General features: G+C 40.7%; 1 protein-coding gene across 1 annotated transcript; it reads left to right on the forward strand.

Annotated features, from left to right (window-relative positions):
* Positions 1–1276: 1276 nt before the first annotated feature.
* On the forward strand, positions 1277–22881 carry LOC146368007 (vang-like protein 2). Its single transcript, XM_084911729.1, has 8 exons — positions 1277–1469; positions 13444–13822; positions 17170–17293; positions 18258–18865; positions 20068–20201; positions 20403–20538; positions 20651–20894; positions 21756–22881. The coding sequence occupies exons 2-8, from the start codon at positions 13752–13754 to the stop codon at positions 22014–22016; spliced, it is 1578 nt and encodes a 525-aa protein (XP_084767855.1). The 5' UTR covers positions 1277–1469; positions 13444–13751; the 3' UTR covers positions 22017–22881.
* Positions 22882–26943: the final 4062 nt, after the last annotated feature.

Raw genomic sequence — 26943 nt, forward strand, 5'->3', positions numbered from 1 at the left:
AAATATTGTAATATTTTTAGTAAGACGCAGTACAGAAAAACCTCTGCCAAGGATCCTCTGCCATATCTACAGTGAGATTATTTTGAGCTACAGTACTGTGAAAAATGTTTGAGTCACCCTTAATTTCTTTATATTTTGCTGGGAAAATGTAAAATACGTGCAGCGATTTGCAGAAACGAGTCTATTAGGTAAGCTCTCTTCTAATTTCTGTAAGTAGTCATCATGAATAGTCCTCCAGGCTTCTTGAAGGACATTTGGCATACCTCAACATTTCCTCCCTGTTTCCCTTTTTAAAGAACGGCTTCTTGATAGCCACCCTTCCATTTCTGACGAGGCTTCAGTGAAAATGGATCAACTGGCAAGGACATGTGCCAGGTCTTTGCTAAAGTCCAACCATTTATTAATATACATTATCCATGTTGTACAAATTCGTGGTATAATACAAAAATGTTTTCTTCTTACCTCTAAACTATACGACATATTAAAACCTGTTCGTGCTGCATGTCTGGATTCGTAACCATCTTCTTAGCTGCACGGAGGTCAGGAGGTTTGAAAGCATCTAATGATGATGGCGCTTTTAGAGGACTGTTCCCGTCAGCAGCTCCATAAACCGCCTCCCTGTTTTAAGAGCCACATTACTCTGTCCCGGTCCCTCTCATCGAGCGCACACTCTCAGAGACATCAGCGCGGTGATAGATGCGCCGTAGCTGAACCACACTCTCTCACGGGCCTGGTCCCCCAGGGGGGGGGAACCAGAGGAGGGGCCAGAGTGAAGCGGAGGCGGGGCGCACGGTGCTACGGCTGAGTGGAAGGAGAGTGGAAAGTAAGAAAATACCTGAATGGACGATCCGGAATAAGTAAGTAGTATTTCTTTGCGGAAATGTGTTAAAATGTTGGAAGTGGTGCTGTGGATGCTTGCGCGCTGTTGTAACGCGGAGAGGGGAGCTGGGAAGCTTCGGGGCGCCGGAGATCTCCGGTTTCCCCAAACAATAGTCGAGAGGACGCGATGGTCGCCCCCTTTTTTTTTTTTTTTTTGAATCCGAAGGGAAGTTTAGGACCCTCGTCGGCGCTATTGTTGACCCCACGGAGGCCACGTAGCTCCCTGGATCGATTTTAAACGTGGGAGGAAGAGTTGCCTTTATTAATGCGAACAGAAGCGTAAAAAAAGGAGACTGAGAGTGATGCGCCTGGAAGCAAAGAGCGCGTCCAGTGTGACTGCAGGCCGGAGGGTTTGAATTTTGTCCTCGGCGAAGGGCTGGTGGGAATTTGAGTGCGTCCATTCATTTTACTGCGAGGGCGTCCCGTTTGGAAAAGGAAAGGGGAAAGAAAGGGAGCGGGCGTTGGGATCATTTGGCATCAGGACGCCACCGGTGGGGCCTGGGAGTCTCCCATTGTCCTGCCTTTCTCCAACACCCTCCTTTTTCATCTTGTAGGTCGGACAACTCTTTATACTCGCCCGGTTCTTCGCAGTAAGTTAGCCTTTGGTGGCTCTTTGTGCATGTGGAATATTGTTGAAATATTAATGAACGCAGCTCGACTCTTGAGCCACGCTGCCGTAGCCTGCAGCACGGTGCTAAAATGTGTCTAAACACAGGCTGTAATTCAAAGTGAAACAGGATAACGTTGCTGCAGCCGAAACAGGCCCTGATTACGCATAGATCCAGTGCTTGAAACGTCTGTTCGCCCTTCAACTTCTAATTTCTAAGATTTGAGTCCCGCTTTTGCGAGATAAAACTACACAATGCTATCACCAGGCTTTAAAAAATACCACAGAATGGCTGTAAACTGCTTCCAGTGGGGATGTTTTAGTGATAAAACGGGTCGTAAACATAGCAGGAGCTCAGTGGAAATGGACTGAAGAAGGAATTTTACACAGTGATACCACAGAGATTAAGAAATATGAAGCACAGCTGGTTCATTGTAGAAGTATTGGTGCCCATTAATTTAGGAAATCTGAAGTATTAAGAAATGCTGGCAAAAATCAACTAGATTTCTCCCCTTATTGTTGGAGTTAAAAGAAAAGCTCCAGTATTTTATGTAGAAACATGTTTGATCTAACCAGGAGTCTTAAACCCAAATACTACAATATTATCAAACAGAGAAAAACACAGAGACCTTCAATATTCAAGAAGCTGATGGAGAAAACGTTAGTTTTCTTTCTCCAAAAGCAGAAAATGTTAGACTTTATTCCTTTAGAAATAAACTGAGGTTTTACTTAACAATTCAAATTGTCCACTGGCCCTTTTCATCTGTAAATTGACTAATTTACCATTTCAGCTCTTCAGACTGCCTGGCTTTCTGCTTAAAGGGTCTGTCCACACAAACACAGAGAATACAGCTTCTCCTCTGACCCCCTGCAGTGTGCCTTCTACTTTGGTTCAATTAAAGTATAAGAGAAGCATGACAACTAGTAATGTGAGTGCAGAGAGAATTGTGCATGTATTTTCAGGAAACAGACATGGTAGAAGGTTTCTATCATGTCATATTTGCGTTTAATCACATGGAATCACATTTTGTTTTCTTTTTAAGTCAATGTGTTTGCTTCAGGTTGAAAACATGTACAAAAAAGCTTCCAAATGTCTTGTGATAAAACATAATTTTGGATGTTTAAAGCACTTAAACAAGGAGTCAAATTGATGTTTGTCAGGTGACTCACAAATTAAGTCTTAATTAAGAAATTGCCGCAATATCTACATTAATATTGTCATCATGAAAAGATTTCAGTGCTCAGAAAGTGTTTCCTGAAGGGAATACGAGTGTTTTCTTATTCAAAATAAATGCATCTCTTTTTGACTGCCTTAAAAAATGCAATAGTTTCTGACTCCAGTCTGATCGCCACATTTGAACTTCTGCTGTTTTTATAATCTCTGACAGTGAATTATGGCACACCTCTGCATTTTTGGACTTTTTCAAGCAACTCCTGACGTTTTATAACCCAAACAAAGAAAATAATGATGCTCTGACTTGGCAGTAACACATAGTTGGCTGCTGTTGTGAGACTCGCCATAGTCATGAATCATCTCAGCCGCTTCCTGTCTCTGCAGTACTTTTGTTTGGATATGAAGACAAATCTATGCAGTCAGAAGACAGGCCTGTTGATTCAAACACACCCTATTAGATTTTCTCACTCGCACACACACAAACACACACGCACACCTGCTCCCGTTTGCTCGCCGTGTGTGCAGACCTGGACAGAAGCAGTTGTCTTGTTGTTCACTGGTTTTACTGATGTGGGTGGCGGTCTCTGTTCTGTCTGTGTGTGTGTGTGTGTGTGTGTGTGTGGCCCTTGTTACACTGATGAGCCTCTTCCCCTGTTGGACCCTGGGCGTGTGCATGCTTATTTTCACAGTTGGTGGACTATATCTGGCCTAAAATGGCTATGGAGCAGAGCTGGTCACTTCAGAGGTGTCCCGGCTTGCTTTTCCGCCCTGACAGCTGCCGTCCCAGTGCCAGCAGCTCCAAACTTTTTAACAGCAGCTCGATTTCTTTTTGCCGTGGGGAAGGTAGCTGTAAAATCTTCCATGTGCTTGTTTTGATTACCGCGTGACTAGATCTGCACGATTGCAGCAAAATAATTGCACTGTTAATGGTTTTATTTCATTGTTGGAATCATTTTTATGGATGAGCATAACCAAAACGGTCTTCTATGAACGTCTGCACTGTTTTAAGCTGTATAGTTACTTTAAATGATGCTTGAAGAAATGCATATGAAATCCAAACTGCAAGCCAAAGATGTTTAAACTATGGATTTGACTCAGGAGCGTTGTTGCTTTGGGCTACATTAATTGATTTTAGATGCACTGAGTCATAAACCAGATTGATTTAAATTGAAAACAAAAGGAGTTGGTACAATAAATTCCACAATAAAAAAATAATGAAGTCGATTTTAGCTGTTGAGGATTGGGACCCTGTGTGGAGGCTGTGTTGTGTGCATATGAGATTTGGTTCCTTCACTCAGGCTTGAATGTGTTTGTCTTCTGTTTTCAGAGGAAGCTGTTGTCTTTGCTCTCAGTTGATGGCGCATATTAAATGACTTTACACTCCCTTTGGCCTGAGCCATAAAACCTTTGAGCCGTGGCTCTAGTAGGCCTGAAGCCCAGCATCATAACTGTTTAATCTTAGACCACACACACACACAGGTTTCTGGACTGGCTTGCAGTGGACAACCCTGGTGAAATCGGTCAGAGCTTTTTAATTTTTTAGAAATTTGACTCTTTTTGCATAAGACTATATGGAAAAAGTCATACTGGTATTTGGTTAACAATGTCAGGAGGAACAATGGCTTAGCTGGATGAAAAGAAATGAACCTTTTGTGTAAGGTGCTAATCAAAAACTAGAACCAGTGGTAGGTTGTTATTGCTTTACTGAACAGATTTGTGCTCAGATGTACTTTTACACTGTGGGTGTGTGGTTTCCTTTTTTTATACTAATGCTGCTGATTAAAGATGGAAGGGGAGAATCCTCTTGAAGTCAATGAAGTAGGTCATAGAGGACGGTGGGATGAATAGGAAACCTTATCCATCTTAGTACCGGACCACACCTTTGTAGATCAAGTGTTCAGTCATATTCTCACTATCAGGCCAGCAGTAGGTTGGCAACAGGATTATTTCAGACTGTAAAGGTCAGCAGACCATGTGCAATCTAGATTTACTCATATCAAAATTTTCTGGTAGCTTAGTGCTTTAAGCCACTTGAAAGTGATGTAATATTTGCAACTTTCTTTTCATACTTTCTTTAGAGAGGACGGGCCTTTTGCAGGCCTTACTTGCAGAGACGGCCCCGTGCGCTTTACTTTTTTGAAGCATGTGTCTCTCATTATACGTATAACAGGCCGAATGTAATGTTTACAAGAAACTGTTTTATCTACCTCAAAGGTCAAATGCTGAAAGATGATGTCAGCGTTTCAGCATAAAAACAGAGTTAATTTTACACTCGACTCCAGTCTTCGTAGAGAGAAATCATTCACTGAAGCTGAAAAAAAGCCTTTTTTTTTTTTTTTTTTTTTTTAATTGACAGGAGCCCCAAAAACCCAGAATGCAGTGCTGCCAGGGATCCACCTATTTATCCAAGTTTTACATCATCCAGCAGTTATTTATACTGTACAAGTCAATTTGTGTTACGTTATTTAGAACAGGTAAAATGCTACAGAGAGCTCTAGTCTCCTTACCAGTCGGCAGATATCGTCCAGTCACAAATTTAACATTATTGCTCATGTTTACTTGGATACTGTCAAAACTTTTATACACAACATAAAGCAGAAGGACATGTTTGGAGAGTAATTTAGATAACGCATCATCACATAGCTTATCCTAATTGCGAAAGCTGCAGCAAAGTAGCATCACAGCTGAGCAAACGGTGAAGTCAAACAGTGCCGTCAGTGCTCACTTGTTTGGGAAATGCAAAGTTGAAGAGTTGAGAAACATTAACCCCGTGTTTATGTGCCTGTGCATGTAAAACTCAGCAAAACTCTAAAACATCCCCAAATATTAAGTTCAGTCCTTCACAGCCTCGGTGTGCAGCTTCTGTGACAGTTCACATTTTGAGATTCTGAAGTTCCCTTTACAGCTTTGCTACTTAAATACTGATTTTTAATGGTCAGATAGACTATACCCAGTTCAGTAATTTGCAGCAGTGATTATGATTGTGAATGCAGTCTTTCATTCTTTGGAGAATACCAAATGTTTATCGATACACCATAGTAAGTGTTATCATGCTAATGTTTTTCATTGTTGCACAGTCTTGGTTTCAGTGCATGTTGTCATAAATGTTGTGGTTAAGGGTAAAAAGTCAGTGTGCCATGATGTGAGTGACTGGAATAGAAGGACACTTGGCAGGAAACAGAAAATGCAGGAATTTAATTACAAACATTACCCTGCTATGTTTGCTAGGTGTGTGAGCAAATGTGTGTATTTAGCCAGAGGGCTTTTGTGAACAGTGAGCTCTGCTTGTCTGTGTATTCTACATGTCGTTGATTCAGAGGGTTTCACAAGAACCATAATTACCAGTTAAACTTTCAAAACATGTAGCAGATGATTTATCTTCTGTTTAATCTAAATTAAACTTTCATATCAAATCCTATGATCCATGTTTTAGATGTATCCGGTAGGTTTCTCCAGCTAACTTGGCTATCCTAATTTCTGAGACGTTAGTTAGTTAAATGCCTTTTGAATTTTTTGTTGTCTTTCATCAAGATGCCGTCATCAGGCACGAAATTTCTCGTGACCTGTTAAGTCCATCTTTCATTGACTTGTAACTTGAAATCAAGTCTTAACGTTCACAATGAATATTCGCTGTGTTAAATAGTAATACTTTCATTTAATTATCTTACCTCTTTGAGAATATGTCAATATTACCTGAGTGCTTTCACGCTCTGCTGATGATAAATCTTTTTTTTTTTTTTTTCCCCTTTCATGAAACTGTCACCACTCCGCCCACAATGGGAGGAAATGTCAACATATTAAGGTGATAAATATTATGTTTGAATGTCTTTTCTCGTTGCCTTTGTCCAACATGTTTGTGTTGTATCTCCATACGTCTCTAGGGGGAATTTAGACTCCTATGCTTGGCCTTTTAATTGCTCTCTAAGGCTTTTGGATACATATAACCGTGACAGCCTTCACAACATTTGTCTTTACGTGCAAGCAAAAGCACACATTTATGTCAGCAGCATTTTATGTATGGCAAGAGCGTCCAAGGAGGGTTTGCCAAGGGCTGTGCTGCAAAATGGGAATTATACCAAGGGCCAGACATACAGGATACAGTTTATAGACATGCTTTAATTAAATTACCAGAACAAAATAAGATCATTAGTCTTTATAAAATGTAGTTAAGCAAACTAATTCCACAAAGAAGGCTTTCCTTCAGCCAACTTATAACAACCTGTTCCACAAGCTTGAAGTTGGGGCATTTAATAAAATCTTGTTAAGTCCTAATGTCAAAGCATAAAACCAGTCTTTTGTTTCAGTCTTGCACAGAGTGCGTCGTCAGCTCCTCAGCTCTGGCATTGCCTGTGTCACAGGCCCGAACACGACAGCTCAATATTTGTGCAGGAAGCTAATTTAAGAAAAAAAGAAGAAAATGGAGGCAAAAGCTCTTTGATCACCTAGTCTACCTGTACCATAGAGAGCAGCCTCCTGGCACGAAACAAAAATGAAGCTTGCAGCAAACTCTGCAGCTTCAACACTTTGAGATCAGGACTGAAAGAAGAAACATGTTTTTCTTTAGCTGCATACCTGTTTGCAGTATGTATGACTTCATATCTTTGCTGCTGTATATGTTCAAATGGGAACTATGTTCTTTGAAAACAAATTGTTTCATGGTAGGCGTCTGTTAACACTCAGTTAGACATGGACTATGTAGTCTTGTCACGTTCATTGTTTGCAGGCTTGTCAGATTGCTGATGCAGTGGAGGGTTAGTTTGCCATGAGCCACAGGGCGGTGCAGACCACAGGCCAAACTTTCTTGACAATCTAAAATAATTTGTGAGTTGGATTAAAATTGACAAATGGCTAGGTTGTGGGCTTTGATTTTGACACATATTATAAAGAGCACTAATCTGAGTAATGCTTTTGTTTTCTTTTTTCCCACGTGTGGGACTAATAAAGGTTATCTTATCTTATTTTTTTATCACTCATGCGTTCAAAAAGCTGAGCCATTTTCTTCTGTATCTGTGCTGTTAGAGTTTCAGATATAGAGGAGTAAATATGCTGCTGAAATAAGACGTTACTCCTTCATTTTCCTTTGTCGTTGCTTGGAAAGGCAGACCGCATCATTATAATTGCTTAATTGTTATTTATGTGCATTGGTGGGGCGAGCATTATGGCCAGTGATGATTTCCGATTGTTATTTTGGCCAGCATTTCTCTGTCTGGGAGAGCAAATACCGGCTAAGCTTCTACATCCATTAGATTAAACACTTTAGATTTGTGTCTCTTGCCTGTGTAGAGTTTTTGGCTTGTCTGGGAATCTCTGAGTCCTCTCCACTTATTGTCCTCGTATTATTTTGCTGAGAAGCTCTACCCATAGCTGCTCCTCTGTCTGTCCCCGAATGGCATGTTTAAAAGCACTTGTGGAGAGGAGTTTGTTTAATGTGCATTTCTTCGGTTTGATGCCATGCAGTTTAACTGCATCTAAAATAAGAATCCTCTTGCTTCGCCTGACATTCAGAATGCAGACTCCTGTCTGTTGCAGGGGTCGCATGAAACACAGCTTTTAAGCACTTTATTTGGCCTAAAAGCACAGCACTATTCTGCTAATTCCTCTGCTAAAGCTGAAGATAAAAGCCGATCATGATGCACCAGAAAGCAGCTGTTAGTCATTGGAGTTTTGTGGTTTTGGAATAAGCATGCTGTTGAGGTTTTGCACATGGCTGCAAGGGTCTAAAATCTTCTCTGGTCTGCTAAAAGTTAGTGATTCCGGATAAGGGGAGGTTTCTCATAAAGTTGAGCTATTAAATTTTTCATTATTTGCTATCATATTTATGCTGGTGGTTAGTGGTGTTTATTTTAAACAGGAAGAAACTTTCAGAAACTGAGATCAGCGCATGTTTGAATAATCCCTGTGAGGGGACTGGCCTGGTTGTGCGCTGATCATACGCAGAGCTTGGTAAACTGTTGTTTGCATGTTATAGCTGTGCACAACCAGGGGCAGTCTAAAGTCTGTGTGCTGCTCTTGTTTCAGCCACTGATGATCTTCAAGATTATTAGAAAGGCCCTGTTTGCAGGGAAATGGAACAGACTTGCTGCCAGGAGTGGGTGATATTGTCACAACATCATTTATATTTCAAGGACATTTGGGAAAAATGTATCTATTAAAAAGATATAGTGAACAGTGTTTTATCAGTGATTGCAGCCTGCAGGAAGCACTATTTATTTATTACTACAACACAAAGAAACTGTCAGTAACTCCTGATGACACACTATCGAATTTGAAGTGTGACTCTATAGAAACAAGATGCTAGCAGCAGCATTATAGCACTGCACTGCACTATATATGCACTGATAGTGGCACAGTTAAATCTAAGCATTAAAAGTAACCTAAGTAGCATTTTCCATGGAAGTTTTAAGTAAAAGTATAAAACAAATGCTTAACATTTTAATAATAATACTACTAATAATTAAAGTAGCTTAACCTTAACTTAGACTCACAATATTTTCACATAACACTGAAAAATATTTTCTACCTGGGATCTTGGGTATAGCTTTATCAGGAGTTGCTTGAAGCCCTACATTTCCATCATGTAACTGCACCCATAATTTCCATCCACCGTTTTGCTCTCCCTGTCATACAGACAACTAGCAGTGCTCCGGCGAGCCCCGGTGGAGTCTCCGTTGTTTACTTTTTCCAAGCACATCATCAGCTCCTAGTATCTCCTCCTCGCATGGCGTCATAGCTTGGTGGTGTCTTTTTACCACAAGTGTTGAAACAAGTGTAGTGTTTCCACCTTTAGCGGGAACAGCTTTCTCGCATATTTTGCAAAGTGCTGTAATTTTTGTTTGAGGTTGTTGAAGGGACTCCCTGTTGACTAAATTATTATTGGAGGCTGCCTCTTGCTGTAGCACATGTCTGGGCTTGTCTCATGCGCACTATGAAAGTAAACGTATGGCATCTCTTTATCATTAATATCACGCTCTGACACTCGTGCATTTGTCACATACCATTAGTCTTTTGCTTTCTATAACCAAATGCCTAAGCCAAAAGACACACATGCAGTTTCACTTGGAATAAAGGCTTGGGTGCTCCAAAGGCTCTAAAAGACTCTCTTTCAGTCTTTATGATGTCAGAGTGAGTGGAACATTGATGCCCCACCCGACCTATTATTCAAACCCTTTGTTTGTGAGGAACAACCAATGAGAAGAAAGATGACTTAAGTTGGGGGGGCTTGTTGCAGACAGTGGGTGAACTGACACTTTACCATGTAATAATAATGATGATGATGATGATGATAATACTGCTACTACTACTACTAATAATAATAATGATGCAAAAAGAGATGGTGAAAATGTGGATAAACTTTGACAGAGAGATTGGATTTCATGCAGGACTTGGATGAAGGGAAGTGGATTTTAAACTCAATGGTCTTGATGGGGCATAAAAGCATCTTTAAGTGGAATCTGTCCGGCATTGATAGCAGCTAGCCTCCCTCTCCATTTCCCAAAGAGGGCCAATCAAAGCCAGTGAGCCACGCCCTCCATTTATCGATTAACTACCATGTGACAGTCAAACATCCATCACGCCGATACTTTTATTTTGGTGATTTTTTTCCTCCCGCGTGGACAGACAGTATGTCAGAGGGCGGTGTGAGGTCAGGTTTCCACAGTAACTGTCAGCCTCCAATCCCCCTACAGCTGAACACCCTCATTCATTACCATGGCAGCGGAGAGGCCCCGTTTCCCGGGGGACGAGGGGCGTGAGGGACGGAATGTGAGACGGCGAGAGAGGGAAGGAGAGGGCAAACAAGTTTAGTGAAAACACAGTAATCCAATATGGCTGCCATTGTGACACAGCTAACTGTGGCTAATGCTCGCTGCTTGGAGAGGAGATATAGTCGTGTGATGATTAACCTCAGCTGAGACCTGGAAGCGATGAAAGCGCTTGAAGTGAAACCGAAGCCTCAGTTTAGAAGGTTAATGTGTTTTATAGTGGATGTGGGTATAAACCACATAAATGGACTCTTAACCCTTTGACTGCCTCACCAAGAAAAATACAATGAAAAAATTATTTGTTCATATTTTCTATTCCTTTAGGTCAATAATGATCACAATCAAAAAAAAAAAATTTATACACACCTTATAGTTTTTTAAATATTACCCTCTACCAAACGGTTGAGATGTCTCTCTATGGTACAACTACATAAAGTTCTACAGACATAACTAGTAGAAAAAAGTAAAGGTTATACTCATTTTGCAAAACAATAACTACCCAATTTTGTGTTTGACCCACTTTATTGTGGTAGTAAAACATCAAACATTGTTGGATTCCATTTCAACAGCGGGCGTTATAATAACAAACCACAAAATGTATAAAACACAAAAATATTGTAAATTTGATCAAAAACTTGATCTGCAATTACCAAAAATTCATAAACATACAAATTCACTTTTGACTTGTTGTTAACATAAACTTTTCACTGTAGTGTTGGAACAGCACTAACATTTTTTATTTTATTTTCCAGAAAATTCTGGTGGTATATTATATACCATTGCCATTTTGCACTGAAAAATTTGAGAACACACTGAAACAGTTCTGGCTCTTTTCTTTTGCCGTTCATGCAACTTCACCAATACCCCTTGATGATTAGATCTTCTGGTGGTACAGTGCTGATTATCACTGAAATGAATGAACCGGCGCAAAAGCTGGAATCTCTTCTTTGGCATGATATCTGCTATCACACTGAAACGTGACTCATGGTGCCAGTAATCCTCTAGCGATGGAAAGTTGAAAACACCCATGAATAGGAGGATTGCCAGAAAATCTTCAATTTCCTTACGGCTAGTCTTGATTGTGTCCCCCAACTCTTGAGCAGAATACAGATTGGTATGATAGGCAATATGATCAATCATTTCATCAGTGAAGAGCATTTTGAAGTACTGGAATGGGGACTGTAGGGCGTCAGGGGTTTCGAAACTTGCATCTGGAACTTGAAATTCTTCAATGTCCTCATGCTTCCAGATTCTTCTTGTGTCTTTTTTTGGGACTAAAGAGGAAGATGGGTCTAATGTATCCTCTGCTTCATCCAAGGGAACTGTTTTTAGGATAGGTTTCCCTTTTTTGCTCATTTTACGCTAAAGTTTATTAGATCTACTTGTTGAAGGAGCATCTTCATCCAGGGAAACATCAAAGCAGCCTTCATTACTATCATCTGCAAAATTGGGTTGAAAATCTGGATCCTCTATTGGGTCATCATCACTCAGTTCACCATCGGAGTCCTGAGAATTTTCAGGTACAAGGGCCAGATAGGTGCGTTGTCTTGCTCCATAAAAGGATTTGCAATCCATCTAATAAACATTAAAAAAAATAAAATTGTAGAAATATAGTTGGTTTGATTTCCATGTGTCATTTAAAACTGTACTTTAAAAAATAATCACAGAAAGTGAGTAAATCTTTAAACATTAGAACATTTTGTAACATACAGTATTTGTCATGGAAAAATTTAAACATGTCATATTTACATGTATAGATCATTAAATTATTTATATTCAATAGTAAATAGTCAATTTCATATGTTAAAACAACAGTTCTAAACATTAGCTAAGTTTTGCTACTCTTACCATCAATTGACAAATCAACCGTTTGGTTGAGCATGTTTTTAAAAAAATATTATGGATTTATTACAGCTATTTTCTGGTATCAAATGACATAATCATGTTCAGTAAAGCCTCTGACATGTTTATACTGCAGAAAAATGTACTTACCTTTAAAATTTTTAGCCAAAACAGTCCATGTGTCCAGAGTGATTTTTTTGCTTTCTGATTTCCTGGTTGGAGGGTGGCAGATGAGGCCTGCCATATCCTGACACAGTGCCATCTAGTGTTTTTTTTTTTTTTTAGGATAACATAACTCAACCAAGTGGTTGAGATGGCTCAATGAGGTTGAGTTAAGCTAAGTACTCCAGTTCATTATATATAGTCTCTCAAAATATGCTAAACCAAATGGTTGAGCAGGCAGTCAAAGGGTTAAAGGGTCATTTTACTTTACGTTAAAAAGGGAGGAGTTTTGAGGCTTTCTCTTAAGTGTGAGATTAGGAGAGTTGGTGACCACCCTTTAAAAAAACCCAAAACAAAACAAAAACTTATGTTTTTTTCTGTTTTGTGCCGTTTAGTTACCTGTGCAGCCCACAAAGAAGGATGCCCATATTCCTGTGTGTGCCTGTCAGTTAATGATGGTTTATAGGTCAGACCTTGTATGACTGCCGTAGTGATTTTAATGGAAAATGACCAGGGTGCACATTAAGACATGCAAATGAAGTATGCATACGCCCTCAGACTAGTGGAAAGGAGTTGACGTCTTAAAGGGGCTTATGACCTTCCATGTGTTCGCAGACGTCTGCGTTGTTACTTCTTTCTAAAGTTAGGCTTCAGGCGCATTCTTCAGACAATGCCTGATATAAAGCCAGTGTTTCCAAAATGATCTTTATCTTGTAAATTGTTCCAAGGCCGTGATGCATGTTATGAAAAGGAGCTTTTGCCCAAGTTTAGAAGTGACGCCGGGGACCTTGTTTTGTACCATCTAGATAGTCTGGTGTGACTGCTGTTAGGAGCACAAGGCAGGAAGCTCAGGCAGGAAAAAGGAAAAGATAAATATGAAGCCTGCGGTGTATTTTTAGTGTGTTGTCAGTTCAGTTAAACTGTGCAACTTAGGAGCGCAAATAGTAGCTCAGGCAGAGAAATGGCTACATGCGATGCTGAGTTTTAACCAGCGCTCTCTTTTTGTCCTTCTCTTTCAGATCTCAGCAACCTCAGCTCTCCCCTGCTGCAACTCTCCTGCCCATCATCCTCTCCCACCCCTATTCCTTCCTCATCATCTCCTCGTTTTAGCCTCTCCTGCCCTCCCATCCTCCCTTCTCTTGCTCCCCCCTCATCGGCCTCCAAGATAGATTCCCTCAGGAGTAAGGTTGACCTACTCAAACTGCCCCTGGCTCTCTCCACCAAGTCCATCTCCGAGCGCAAAAACCAACTGGGAGGCGTCGGCGAGCAGCGCGGCACGGCGGGAGGAGGCGGGGCTCGTAAAGCCCGCTCACCGCCGACCCGAGACATGGACAACGAGTCGCAGTACTCGGGCTACTCATACAAGTCCTCCCATTCCCGAAGCTCCCGAAAGCACAGGTGGGTAAGACCCATTCAAGTAGGCACACTCAGGCTCATAACTTCATGTATTTGTTTCTGGTCTGTTGTTTGGACTGATTCAAATATTGGTTGGTTTAAATATTGGATCTTCGAATACATATTGTGATATACACAACATAATTAGAATGACAGCAACAACACCTGTATTTCTGTATTTGTATTTTTTAATCAAATATTTATGCAACTGCAGCAGTAGTCAGTCCAAGAGTGTAGATCAGGGATCTACAGTGTAGGGAAAAAGGGAAAATAAGTGCAACATGATGTCTCAGTTTTTCAACATGATAACAAAATGCTGTTGATAAAGATAATGAAATCACATCAATCTGCCAGAATGAATGAATGTGTAGGAAAAGCTGTAAAAGTCATGAAAATACAGTTAAGTCTAAAATCTATGCCGTCCTTTAAATATTCGAAAGCCATCCTAGTGGGCCAGATTGAAGTCTTGGCTGGGCCGATTCTGGCCCCCCGGCCTTATGTTTGACACCCCTGGTCCTAATTATTATTTGAGTTTTTTCTTTTTCTGAAGGAGACTCCCCAGTCACTGAAACTCAGCAGTGAACCCAAATCTGCAGCTGCTGCCTGATAAATCAGCGATTGTGGCACTTATATTAGTTAGAAAATAACAGTTTTTAAAGGTTTTGAGTTTATATACAGGTTTGTACCTGATGTGTATGTGGTTTCTAAACTCCAGACCAACACTAGCCATCTGAAAGGATAATTAATCATCAAATGTTTTATCACTTTGAGGTTTCATAATCAAATTCTCCCTATAAGAAGTCGTCAGTAACAGTAGGGTGTCTGGTATGCAGCTCAAAAGCTTTACAGATGCTGTGGATGAAAACCACATGCTGAGATCCACACTAGGAGACATAGTGGCACATATTTTAATACATCATACATCTATATTGAAAATAGGAATTATAAAGTATACTTACTCATACATAACCTCATATAGAGCCAGGAAGACAGCTTTAACTCTAAACACATCCATCAGAGTCACTACAGTGAACTAAGAAAGCAGTTTGCTGTTTAACCACTCAAAGAAGCTGAGTGACCCCTGGGCTGCTTTTATACATGTTATCCAGGGAAACCTTAAGGAAGCATTTTCGCTGAATCTGTGCGAACGTCTGTTTGCTTGATTAAACTTCAAATTTTTTTAAGCTCCAATCTCAGTTGATAAATTGGAGGTGGTGAGCGATGGCAATGCTTTTAATTTCCTTTCTGGCAGTATCGTTTTGTTATGCTTTTGAAAAACACCACTGTTCACTGGGTAAAGGGGGAAAAAAGCTATGAGGGAATTAATCATTCTGACTGTTTTTAAATGAGAGGAAAACAGACATAATTCAATTAGTGGCTATACCGAGGAATGTAAAACCCATTTCTTTGTTTACGAGGAATTTTAAAAAGTTACAGTTGTGGTCAAAAGTTTCATACACTCATCATGAAGGTCACGGTAATTTGGGGCTTTCAACTTTTTCTTTGAACTGTTTTTTTTCCCCGGGTGGCACTAAAGTACAGCATGTGTCTTTAATAAGTTGCTGGATGCACAAGTTTGAATTTATTTTGGAGTTTCTGTATTTCTCGCAGGGTCAAAAGTATAAATACGGGCTCGGATATAAACATACGCTGACTTAAATCTTTTAACAAGTGGTGCTGAAGCTTCTACAGTGTCTTTTAACTCGACAAGACCAAGGCCTATTAACCTCTCATTGCTGATCATGATTGTGGGCAACTGGTTTCTTTTTGCCAGCATAAAGAGGAATTGTTTGACACCTCTGCTCAAAAGAATGGGGAAACCCAGACTTGCATAAGTTGGGAAGACCCCTTGTAGCCATTTCTAAACAATTCCAAATCCCAAGATTATCCGTTCAAACAATTGTACGTAAGTATAACTTATTCACATGTGTCACGACTTTGATCCAAAAAGATCCAAAACGGTCCCCCCTCAGATAAGAGGAAATTGGTCAGGATGTTCAGAAACAACCCAGGAACCACCAGGGCCCAAGCTTGACATGAACTAGAAACTGCTGGACCACCAGCATCACTGTCCACAGTGAAGCTTGACTGAAATCTGCACCTGACCACAAGGCTATGGACATGATCAGATAAGATGGAGGCTGAAACATTTCTATTTGGCCTCAATGACAAAAGGTACGTTTGGAGGATTAAAGGTGAGGCTTTCAAACCTAAGAACACTGTACCAAATGTCACGCATGGTGGTGGTAGCATCATGCTCTGTGGCTGTTTTGCTGTCAATGGTGCTGATATACAGGGTGGGCCATTTATATGGATACACCGTAATAAAATGGGAATGGTTGTCACCATTGTTTTTCTTGTGACATTACCAATAAGTATGATGTGTCACATTACCAATAAGTATGATGTGTCACATGGCCCTCTTCCTATTGAAAAAAACAAAAGTTGTATCCAAGATGGCCGACTTCTAAATGGCCACCATGGTCACCACCCATCTTGAGAAGTTTGCCCCCTCACATATACTAATGTGCCACAAACAGGACTTTAATATCACCAACCATTCCCGTGTTATTACGGTGTATCCATATAAATGGCCCACCCTGTATAATATAAAGTGGAATTATGAACAAGGAAGGCTACTTATGAAATCTTCAACTTCACATTAAATCAACAGCTAGAGGGTTGAAACTTGGACCCATCTGGATGCTCTGACAGGGCAAACGCATCAAAGCCGGTTTTGGAGGGAATAAAGGATGCTAATATTAAGATTCTGGAACAGACTTGCCAAAGACTTTAATCCCTATTGAAAATTTGTTGATTATGCTGAAAAAACAACCAATTTAACTGAACTTTATCAGTTTTGTCAAGACGAGTGGTCAAATAACAAACCAGAATTATGGCAGAAGCTTAATTCTGGTTAATGGCTATCAAAAGTGTCTGGTTGAGGTCGAGCTTGCTAAGGGACATTTAACCAAATATTAGTGAGGTGTGTGTGTGTATATTTGAGTTTGTGTGGATTAGCACAAAAATCTAAAATAAATTGTTTTCTTAAGCCACTAAAGATGTTTGTTGTATAATGATTCCAGCCTGGAAAAATAACAGTTAAACTCTTTAAAAGCCCAAAATTACCATGACATTCATGCCCACGATGAGTGTATGTAAACTTCTGACCACAACTGTGTGTTCTTCTGTCACAAAGATTCACCACAGCAAACAATCTGCTAAGACAATAAATAAAAATTGGATAACTAATAGCAGATTGTGTCATGGTGTAACATAATCACATCATTCGATGCGTCTGTGACTAATGTAGCCCTTTATGATATGATATATAATTTCTTTGTCTTCAGGGATCGGCGGGACCGTCATCGCTCCAAGAGCCGAGACAGCAGCAGTCGTGGAGACAAATCGGTCACCATCCAAACACCCGGAGAGCCGCTTCTCGATGCAGAGTCGACCCGCGGAGATGACAGGGTGAGTTGCAGTGTTTTCTACTTTTTTTTTTTTTTTTTTTTGTTCATGCATCGTCATCTTTGACCTCATTTAATCACCAGTCATTATTCTAATTAATGGTTAACATTGTGCATATCTTATCCCACCAATGTTAGTGACTTTCGGTCCTTTAGCTGCATGTCACTAACATTGACAAAGTTAATAGGCTCAGATTACCCTGGAGTAAGTCAAACACTCAGCTGAACTACAAATAGGCCTTTAAACCAAAACTTTGACCTCTCTACATTATTCAGGTCAAAAAGCTGTTGCTGAATTCCCCATCAGTTTTTTTTTCTTTCCTTTGTTATCCATTCAAAGTGGTCTCTCAGATTCTTTCAACAGCTCAAGTGTGTTTTCTTAGAGCCGTTAATCATATCGTTTCAGTCCTTTTCTGCCCCGTCAGTTAGCGGGGAGAGAGCAGGTGCTGACTTTAAAATAATCTGACTTCACTATTTAAAGTGCAGAGACGTGCTTTCATTAAGGAGCCCGAGGGGACGTATTTGTTCTCAGATGAAGTGAAGAGTCATTCTTAAAATAGTAAAGGGGCACTTGCATTAAAGCTTAACCAACCTGCAATCGCTCTTGGGACAAAGATGTTCAGGGCTTGAGCCCTTAGCTTCTAATTTTAAGTTGAGGGCTTTTCAGCTACTCAAAAAAGATTTTTAAAAAAGCAAGAACTGTTCATTTGTGCTTACTCAGATTATAGTTGCCTTCAACCAACCCTTTCATGTAAACATCTTGTGTTCATATATGTAGGATAAGTAGCTTCAGATTTTGTCTCACACCCTCCTTTTCTTAGGTATGACTGAGCAACTCATGTTCACACATACAATCCCAGCATTCTTAGCCTCTTGAAGAGGTGCAACTTAAGTCAAAGCTGGGGGTGAACTTCATATATTACTCAGCATAGAGATTAAAATGACTAATTGTTTTCTTTGTTGTGCAGGATGACAACTGGGGAGAGACCACCACTGTGGTCACTGGCACCTCAGAGCACAGCATCTCGAACGAGGACCTGACCCGCGTCACCAAAGATTTGGAGGAGTCAACTCCACTGGAGTGCAAGCGTTTTGTGGGTCCGGCGTTGGGAGGCTGCCTGAGCTTCTTTGCTCTGGTCACGCCATTAGCCTTCCTCATCCTGCCGCAGGTCTTGTGGCGTGACGCCCTCGAGCCTTGCGGCACGCCCTGCGAGGGCCTCTACGTCTCCCTGGCCTTCAAGCTCTTGGTCCTGCTCATCTCCTCCTGGGCTCTGTTCCTCCGCCCTCCCCGCGCCACCCTCCCGCGCTTTTTCGTCTTCCGCTGCCTCCTGATGGTGCTGGTGTTCCTGTTTGTGGCGTCGTACTGGTTGTTCTACGGTGTGCGTGTGTTGGAGCCCAGAGAACGGGACTATAGGGGGATTGTGGAGTATGCTGCCTCGCTGGTGGATGCTCTGCTCTTCATCCAGTACCTGGCTCTGGTGCTGCTGGAAGTCCGACACCTTCAGCCAGCCTTCTGCCTTAAGGTGGTGCGGAGCACAGATGGTGCCAGCAAGTTCTACAACGTGGGACACCTCAGGTTTGTGACACCAGCCATGGCATTTAATTAATATCTTTACAGAATTGTTGTTTGTTACTTGGTTGCCTTCTAGTAACAAAATACGATAAACCTGCTGACAGGCAGAAGATTAACCTCATGAGTCCCAAACTCTTATTTGCAATGTACCACAGACAGGCCTGTGCTCAGCAGCATGAAGTATAAGCTGCAGAAAAGCTAAATGCTATGTCCTTACATGAGGATGCAGGGTCTCAGTTACTCTATGGAGTGATTTTTGCTGGCATGGATTGGGTCCTTTGTCTTTACAAAGGAAAGAGTCACTGCAAATCAATACAAAGTTGTCTTAAGTGGGTTTAAAATATCTGAAAGTTGATACTTGGGTGTGTTCACGCTTGTATTTGAGAAGCTTTACAAGCTTTTTTCTCTGCCTGTGCTCTGAAACCACATCCTAGAGCGGGAAAAATGTATTTTTAAGTTGTCAAAATCAATCACACACAGATTTGTTTTTTTGGAAACAAACTGAAGGGGAAGTATGCGTGCATGCATATCTCCATCAGGCCATTATTTTTTAAACGTGAGCAGCATGCAGAGACATCACAACTTAAATCTGATTTCATTTTTCCTTTTTTGATGATTCAAGGATGTAATCCATCCCCAGCAGTCACACCTACATCATGTACACGGGCATTATTTTAAGTAACTTTAGTAAGATTTCAGTGAAATATAAAAAAACACGACACTGGCAGGGACTCCATGGTTTTGGTGATTCTGGTGGTCAAGAACTGTTTAATGGAAATATAATATATGCTCAATTATTCTGATTATCCCAATGGACTGGGTAAAAATGTGCATATATTTCTTAGCATATTGCATATATTTATTGTTGTTGAAACATTTCTTAGTTTCAACAACAATAAATCTATTAACTTTAAAGCAGAAGTGTCACAAAACCTAGGTAAATATTAAACTACACCAAAAAACAGTTTGGGGATGTGAGGGGATGCATTTTACTTTGAAGTATATTACTGTGTATCTTATTTTAAAGTAATAGTTGAGGTGTGACATTAAACGAGATCACCATCAAAGGCAGAAATGTGAGGGAGGTGCTGAGATATAGTTTACATTTACGTCTGTATTAACTGCAGCCTGTCCGTTGTGCAGTCAACAGCTGTTGTTTGACCTGTACTTACTGTGACACTGACGACAGATACTCTGTGTTTTAGCATCCAGCGGGCAGCTGTCTGGGTTTTGGACCGTTATTACAGCGACTTCCCCGTCTATAACCCAGCTCTCCTCAACCTGCCCAAGTCCATCCTGTCCAAGAAGATGACAGGCTTCAAAGTTTACTCTCTGGATGGTAAATATAGTTTCGTCCTGGCTCTGACGTCTGTCTTTTAATCCAGAAGTAAATCGTTTTTTCTTTCATTTTTGTTGCCGTTTGTTGGTCTACGTCAGAAGCAGGTGGCTTTACAGCAAGAACGGGAAACATAAAGAACTCCTTAAACTACCTGTCTGAGTTCTAATGTGCAGTCCAATAATCCCTCCTTCGGTCTTACAGAAAACACCACCAATAACTCCACAGGCCAGTCCCGGGCCATGATAGCAGCTGCTGCTAGACGGAGAGACAACTCCCACAACGAGTATTACTACGAGGAGGCCGAGATGGACCGAAGGATCCGCAAACGGAAGGCCAGGTCAGATACACTCCTCGTTAGCCTCGAGGGCCATTTATCACCCGCAGAACTTTTCGGGTTTTCATCTTTGATCTGTTGGGTATGTCACCGCAGTCCTCTGTTACTCTAATAGGTTGGTGGTGGCGGTGGAAGAGGCCTTCACGCATATCAAGCGCCTCCAAGAGGAAGAGGCGACCTCATCTCCCAAACACCCCAGAGAGGTAATGGATCCTCGAGAGGCAGCCCAAGCCATCTTTGCCCCGATGGCCCGGGCCATGCAGAAGTACCTGAGAACCACACGGCAGCAGGCCTTCCACAGCATGGAGAGCATCCTCACACACCTTCAGTTCTGCATCACGCACAACATGACACCCAAGGTGAGTCGTCAATAGTTCCAATACAGCAAACAGCCTAATTGATATTAAAAGATTTGTTTGTTGGTCTTTGTGGAGTTGTTTTTTTTGTTGTTGTTTTTTTAAACATGTTTGAGTATTGATGGCTGTTTCTTAGCAGAATTTTCTACTAGAGAATCGAATACATCTCTAACTCAGAGGCGCCTAAGTCCCTGATGATAGCAGCCACTTGATACTGTTTTCAGTCTTGTCCTGTGTGTACAGATACTTTCTATTGATTATCAAAACCCTTCTATATTATTTACCATAAGGATGGTTTTATTTATTTATTTTTTGCTATTTAAGCCCAAACAGTCCCTCATTGAGTGCAGATGTACCTACCTTTACTCCTGAATACTCTCTCTTTTTGGGACACTTTCTTTTATTTAAAAAAACAAAACCGCTTCTATCAGTTGCTGTCTTATTCACAAGAGGTCAACACACTGGATCAATGTGCATATTTGATCTGGTATGGATGCTCCTTCCATCCCAACATGGCCCGTCCGAGGGATTTGTGCTTCCTTTCGGTCTCGAGAGGAGATGCCAGGGATCTAGTGTTAGCCAAATATGTTACCACTGTACGACAGAGCCACTTTAATTAAATATAAAATAAATACATCACAATAAGGGGATCTTTGCCACTACAGAAAGGCAGAATTATTGTAGGATAGTGTTTCTTTTACTTGTTTTAGCGGACAGTGTAGATCGATGAAATGATCTTCAAAGCCGCATCATTAGTGGTGTAAATGTAGTTAAGTGCTTCATGAGTGTACTTGGGCACGGTACTTCAGCACTAAGACAACTGGTGTTTCCTTGGTGATTAAACTCCAACATCCTCCTTTTCAGGCTTTCCTGGAGCGTTACCTCACCGCCGGCCCCACCATGCAGTACCAGCAGCAGAACGGTAGGGGGCGCCAGTGGACTCTGGTGAGCGAGGAGCCGGTGACCTCAGCCCTGCGTCAGGGTTTGGTCTTCTCCCTGCGACGCCTGGACTTCTCCCTTGTTGTCACGGTGACGCCGCTCCCCTTCCTGCGGCTCGGGGAGGAGTTCATCGACCCAAAGAGCCACAAGTTCGTCATGAGGCTGCAGTCTGAGACCTCGGTGTAAAGGCGTCCAGTAAAACGTCTTCTTTTTCCTACACTTTCCTCTCCCCTCGTGCTAACTCCTCCTGGATCACTGATGCGGTGGGACATGCGGAGGCCATGTGGTCTATTCTCGCCCAATCATTTCCCCTCTCATCAACAAACAAACCATTCAGAGAGGAACATCTCTGCGGGCCTCCTCCTTCCTGTTTTGTGATCATCACAGATGCTTTGCGTCAGACTGTGATCAGCTCAACGATTGTTCAAACCCTGGAAGTAAACAGATGCCTCGACCTTTTCTTTTCTTGACAATGTCTTTACGGCACACTGTAAAATTCTTTCTTCCTCTAAACGGGGACTTTTCCTCCTTTTGCCTCTTCTTTTGCTGTAACCACTGGACTAGTTTACTGTGCTGACTCAACACGTAAACACCAGAGGAAGGGGATTACATCACTTGTGTCACTTCCTCTTATTTGTGTCTTAAAATCAGTCCAACTGGATTTCAGCTCTGACTGCAACGCTGATGTACCACTGCCCTCTGGTCCCCTGTCAGTCATTGTGTTTAACATAAGCAGGACTGTTGTTGTGTTTTTTACATATATATGTTAGAGGAGTGACTTTTTAACTTTCAGAATGTAGCATTTTGTGCAGTGAGTTAACATGTTCTCTCTTGTGGCCTTGAAGGGCCAGTATGTCCTTTTTTTAAAAATGTATGTGACTATTAAGCAAAATGGAAGTACATTCCTAACTCACTGCAACTCCAAACTGTATGTTCATGATTGTTTAAATATGCAGCTTTAGTTTATTTAACACTGGTACTTTTACTATTGATGTCACAGTTTTAGCAGGACGTGTTACAGAATAAAAATGACATTTTCACCTGGTATTAACTGAGATTCTGAACATTACTTGCGTGAGCATCTTAAAGTGTGAGCTTGATGGTGTTCTGAATTTTTCATACTGTCAACAAATCCAGCAAAAAGACCAACAGTGCACTCGTCTCGAGTGTCATTACTTGGAATCTATTCATTGCTGCTACTTCCTACGAACAGCTCATATATGCATTATGCTGTTATTATTCTTTTTTAACTCATGGATACTCTGTTTTTGGAAATGTTACTCATGCCTAAGTAGTAAGTGGATTTACTCAGTGCTACTTATAGCTGGTTACTTTTAGATACAATTGAGTATTTTTGGCAGCAGGATGGCGTGAGTGGAAGAATAAATTGCACAGCAATGGAAAAACTGGAGCCAGTAACAGGCCGATGCCACTCTTTACAGAGTAAAACATTTCTAATATCACATAATGGCTCATATTTTCAGAATATTACTTAGGTTCTTTAGTAAGTTATACTCGCGCTTTATGTTGTCTGCTAGTCAGAGTCTCTCCAATGGTCAAACTAAAAATATGTCTTGATATCAGCTCGTATCAGAGCAACGTGTATGCTGATACTGAAATATGTGTACTAGTGGATTTTAACCTGATGTATTAGCTGTGCTTTAGAGAAAAAAAACACATCACGTAGTACATTGGTGTTCTGGGTGTAGTTTTTGGATAGACCAGTAAATTAAATCAGGGTCTCAGTACCCATATAAAGCATGTCTTCTTTTTTTCTTTTTCTTTTTTTTTTTTTTGGGGGGGGTGTTAATAATTGACTGGGGGTATTTTTGATCTTTTTATGGCTTTTATTTGACAATATGAAAAACAAGAGTATTACCAGCCTCACTCTTTAATGCAAATGCAATCTGTGCGTCCGATATGTTGAAATGCTGGTAAAATCTTTGCATTTTAAGCGATAAAATCTGCAGATTTTCTGTGACTGATTGGGGGGAAAAAAGCATACTCTGTGCTAAATTCAAGTTAACTGTTTGTGCAACCATGTTTCAAGAGTTTCCTTAACAGATACCGACAGAGTCGCTGCATTATTGAGGGTATATTTAGATTCTGCGGAAGAAGTTCCGCCTGCACACTAACTCTAAGCCACCCTAATAATCAGATAACAGCATTTTGAGTCACTGTGTGCAGGCGCTCATCTGTCATAAAACTTCAGTCCATCGGAAAATGCCCTGATTATTAATATTGGAAGCGAAATAATACAGTGTATCGTTACAGTGTAATACCAGGTGTAAATGTAGTCAGTCTCACACTTCTTACACAATTAAATGAATCCAGATGTGGCAGCTGTAGTTTAACTATGAGCTGGCTTATTGTGGTTTAATGGGTTTTTTTTTTATTTTTTTTTTTACATGCATAGCTACAAGAATCCCAAACCAGACATGTGATTGTAACTCCTCTCTGCAGCTCCTCTGCAGCAGTAGCTTATCACCGCCTCGCCTTGTGCCACGAGCTGAAACGGGCACAGTGAACATGCTGCCTATGACCTTTCCTCAGCCTTAGTTTCCAGATGTGGAGGAGCAGCAGACTCTGACTCCCCCACCCCTTCGTCTGCAGGTCCCGATACTTAACCCGATGTTTCCACCCCACATGCTGAGCCACAGAAACAGACAAAAGCAGGCTGACTGTTTTTGTCAAATGCGGTTTTAAAAAGTCCTTCACATTTCTGAAAAATGAAACAAACAAACACCAGGTCCGATTTGTTCGATATTTCATCTGATTTTTGTAAAAAAAAAAAAAAAAAAAAAAAAATACAAACGAACAAAAGAATGCATGCATAGATTTATTTTGGGCTCCAAATCCTTTTTATAATAAGTTGTTTTCTATCATTTTTACGGTGCCTAAGTTATGATGATGCAATTTTCAGAATGTAAAAAAAAAAAATTGTAGATCTGTGTTGTATTTTGTTCTTTTTGGTAACTGTAGCTTGTATAGTGTGCTAGGCTTTTTCCATTATTAAACCATTTATTACTTACAAGTCTCCTTGTTTCCTAACCTGCAGCATGGGGAACTTTAGTCTGTAAAGTAAAACATGTGACTGAAGCTAAGAAGCAAAAGGAGCTGAGACTTCTTTTTTTTAATGTGGTTGAAGAAAATTAATATCTGCATTTGATCATTTTGGTTTGCTTTAATAAGAATTTGTTCTTGAATGCTGTTACCAAAAGCCGATTTGGGCCTTTGGACGTGAACAATTTTCACCAGTTTTTCACAAGACTTTTAGAGGAACTTCTGTCAAGTTGGGGGATGGCAGTGTGGTAGGCGTGTGGTTTCATAGCTTCAAAACGGACAGAGAGCCACTAACTTCCTGTTCGCTGCTTCTCATCTCTGTGAGTATAAGACATCTCGCTGACAGCCTACAAGGGGAAAAACAAAGCAGATCAACCATCTTATCTTCAGCCCACCCGGTAAGAGCACTCATTGCTCTCTTTTTGATCCTGCTCTAGTAGGAGTACTTTTGAGATACCTGTGGCATTGAAAAGGGATGACACGGAGTTAGTGTCTCTTAACATTTTTCTTCTGGCTGTGTCGAGGATCACGACTAAGTGTGTGTTATGTGTGTACAGACAGCATTGAAGGCATGGATATATGTTTTATCCTGGATGGTATTCTCATCCTATATGGCATCATCCTCACCGTGCTGTACTGCAGACTGAGGGTAAGGCAAACAGGAACCACACACGCACACACACAGATCGCCATGATTATGACTGTAGAAAGTGTACAGCTGTTCCTTCTTCCTTCTAGACAGTGCGTGAAGGAAATGCACTTTAATGCAGCAGCTTGTTTAAAGTTGCTCTTTATGTTAGGCTGGAAAAAGTATAGCAAATGTTCTACTACTCTTATAAAACTTCCTCAATTTCTTTAGATAACTTTTTTAAAACTTGTGTGTTCCTTGTAATAGCGTACGAGCATTCTTTTGAGTCAATTATCTAGAATCATTTTACATCCTCTTCAACATTTCACATGATTAATAAACTACAATGGGAGTCACCCAATCACATGCTTTCTTATTTCTTTTTTGACAGATGCGTCCGTCCAGCAGCTCATCTGGCAGTTACCCAGAGGTAAAATTAAATCTGTGTTATTGCGTAAAATTATAAAGAAATGGGGAATTTAATCTAAACACAAGTGTGTATAGAAAAGGGGTTTTTTAGCGTGTCAAAGCTGTTTTTTCTCTGTAACATCATGGTTCAGCTTAAACACCAACCCTTTTTTATAATTTCCTGTAAGCAAGCTGACCACCGACCTATATTATTTATACTCTATGTATGTCGTCACAGTTTCCATCAGTGTTTTTTTCGCACCAAGTAACAGTGTCAGATCCCACTTCCTGTAAAAAGGGTCTAGATTTGCACATTACTCGTATCTCAAAATCTTAGAGTAAATGGAAAAAAAAAGAAAGACTGCCAAATGCCAGTCAGTACCCGAAGAAGCATCCAGTTATTTCACATGTCCAACACTTAGTTGAAAGAATTGCCCCTGAACGCACTCTTGATCATGTCTTTATTTCCATTCACACAGAAACAACCCGCCGAGGGAGGCATCTATGCGGTGAGACTTCTCATTCTAATGCTTAAAAACATATTTAAAATGGTACATGATGGAAAAGTGACAGCACATTGCACAGTAGATGTTTTTCTTTTTTATTCATCTCGCTGGTTGTCACAAAATCACACTTAAGAGTCAGTGCAGGAAATGAACAGTGTCGTTTTAGAGCAGCTTTCACATCAAGTTTGTGCCACTTCACAGTATGTGTGTCTGTCTGCTTGCATCCTGCAGGGTCTGACCACCCAAAGTACTGACACCTACGAGACCATCAGAATGGACAAAAAGCCCATTGACTGAAATAACACAGATTTGGTTCAATGAGGATGCTGTTCACAAAAACACAGTGTTACACCTGTTGAAGCTTTATACTGTATAATACGTTGTTTGTCTTGTAGCGGGCCGGGGCATAGACTTCCTATATGCACATTTTTCACATTTACTTTGTAAAAAATGCTTCCTGTATTCTTGAACTTTATAGTGTGCATGCATGAGATGTAAAATTACTAAA

Source organism: Perissodus microlepis, chromosome 18 (assembly GCF_051167445.1).
Source record: "Perissodus microlepis isolate ML-2025 ecotype Zambia chromosome 18, ASM5116744v1, whole genome shotgun sequence".
NCBI classification, from domain to species: domain Eukaryota; kingdom Metazoa; phylum Chordata; class Actinopteri; order Cichliformes; family Cichlidae; genus Perissodus; species Perissodus microlepis.

Bases quoted from the DNA above. Each gene is read 5' to 3' on its own strand.
- LOC146368007 (XM_084911729.1), top strand. From the start codon at position 13,752: ATGGACAACGAGTCGCAGTACTCGGGCTACTCATACAAGTCCTCCCAT. The intron at 13,823-17,169 runs GTGGGTAAGACC...CTTTGTCTTCAG, and splicing joins CGAAGCTCCCGAAAGCACAG to GGATCGGCGGGACCGTCATC. The intron at 20,202-20,402 runs GTAAATATAGTT...TCGGTCTTACAG, and splicing joins CAAAGTTTACTCTCTGGATG to AAAACACCACCAATAACTCC.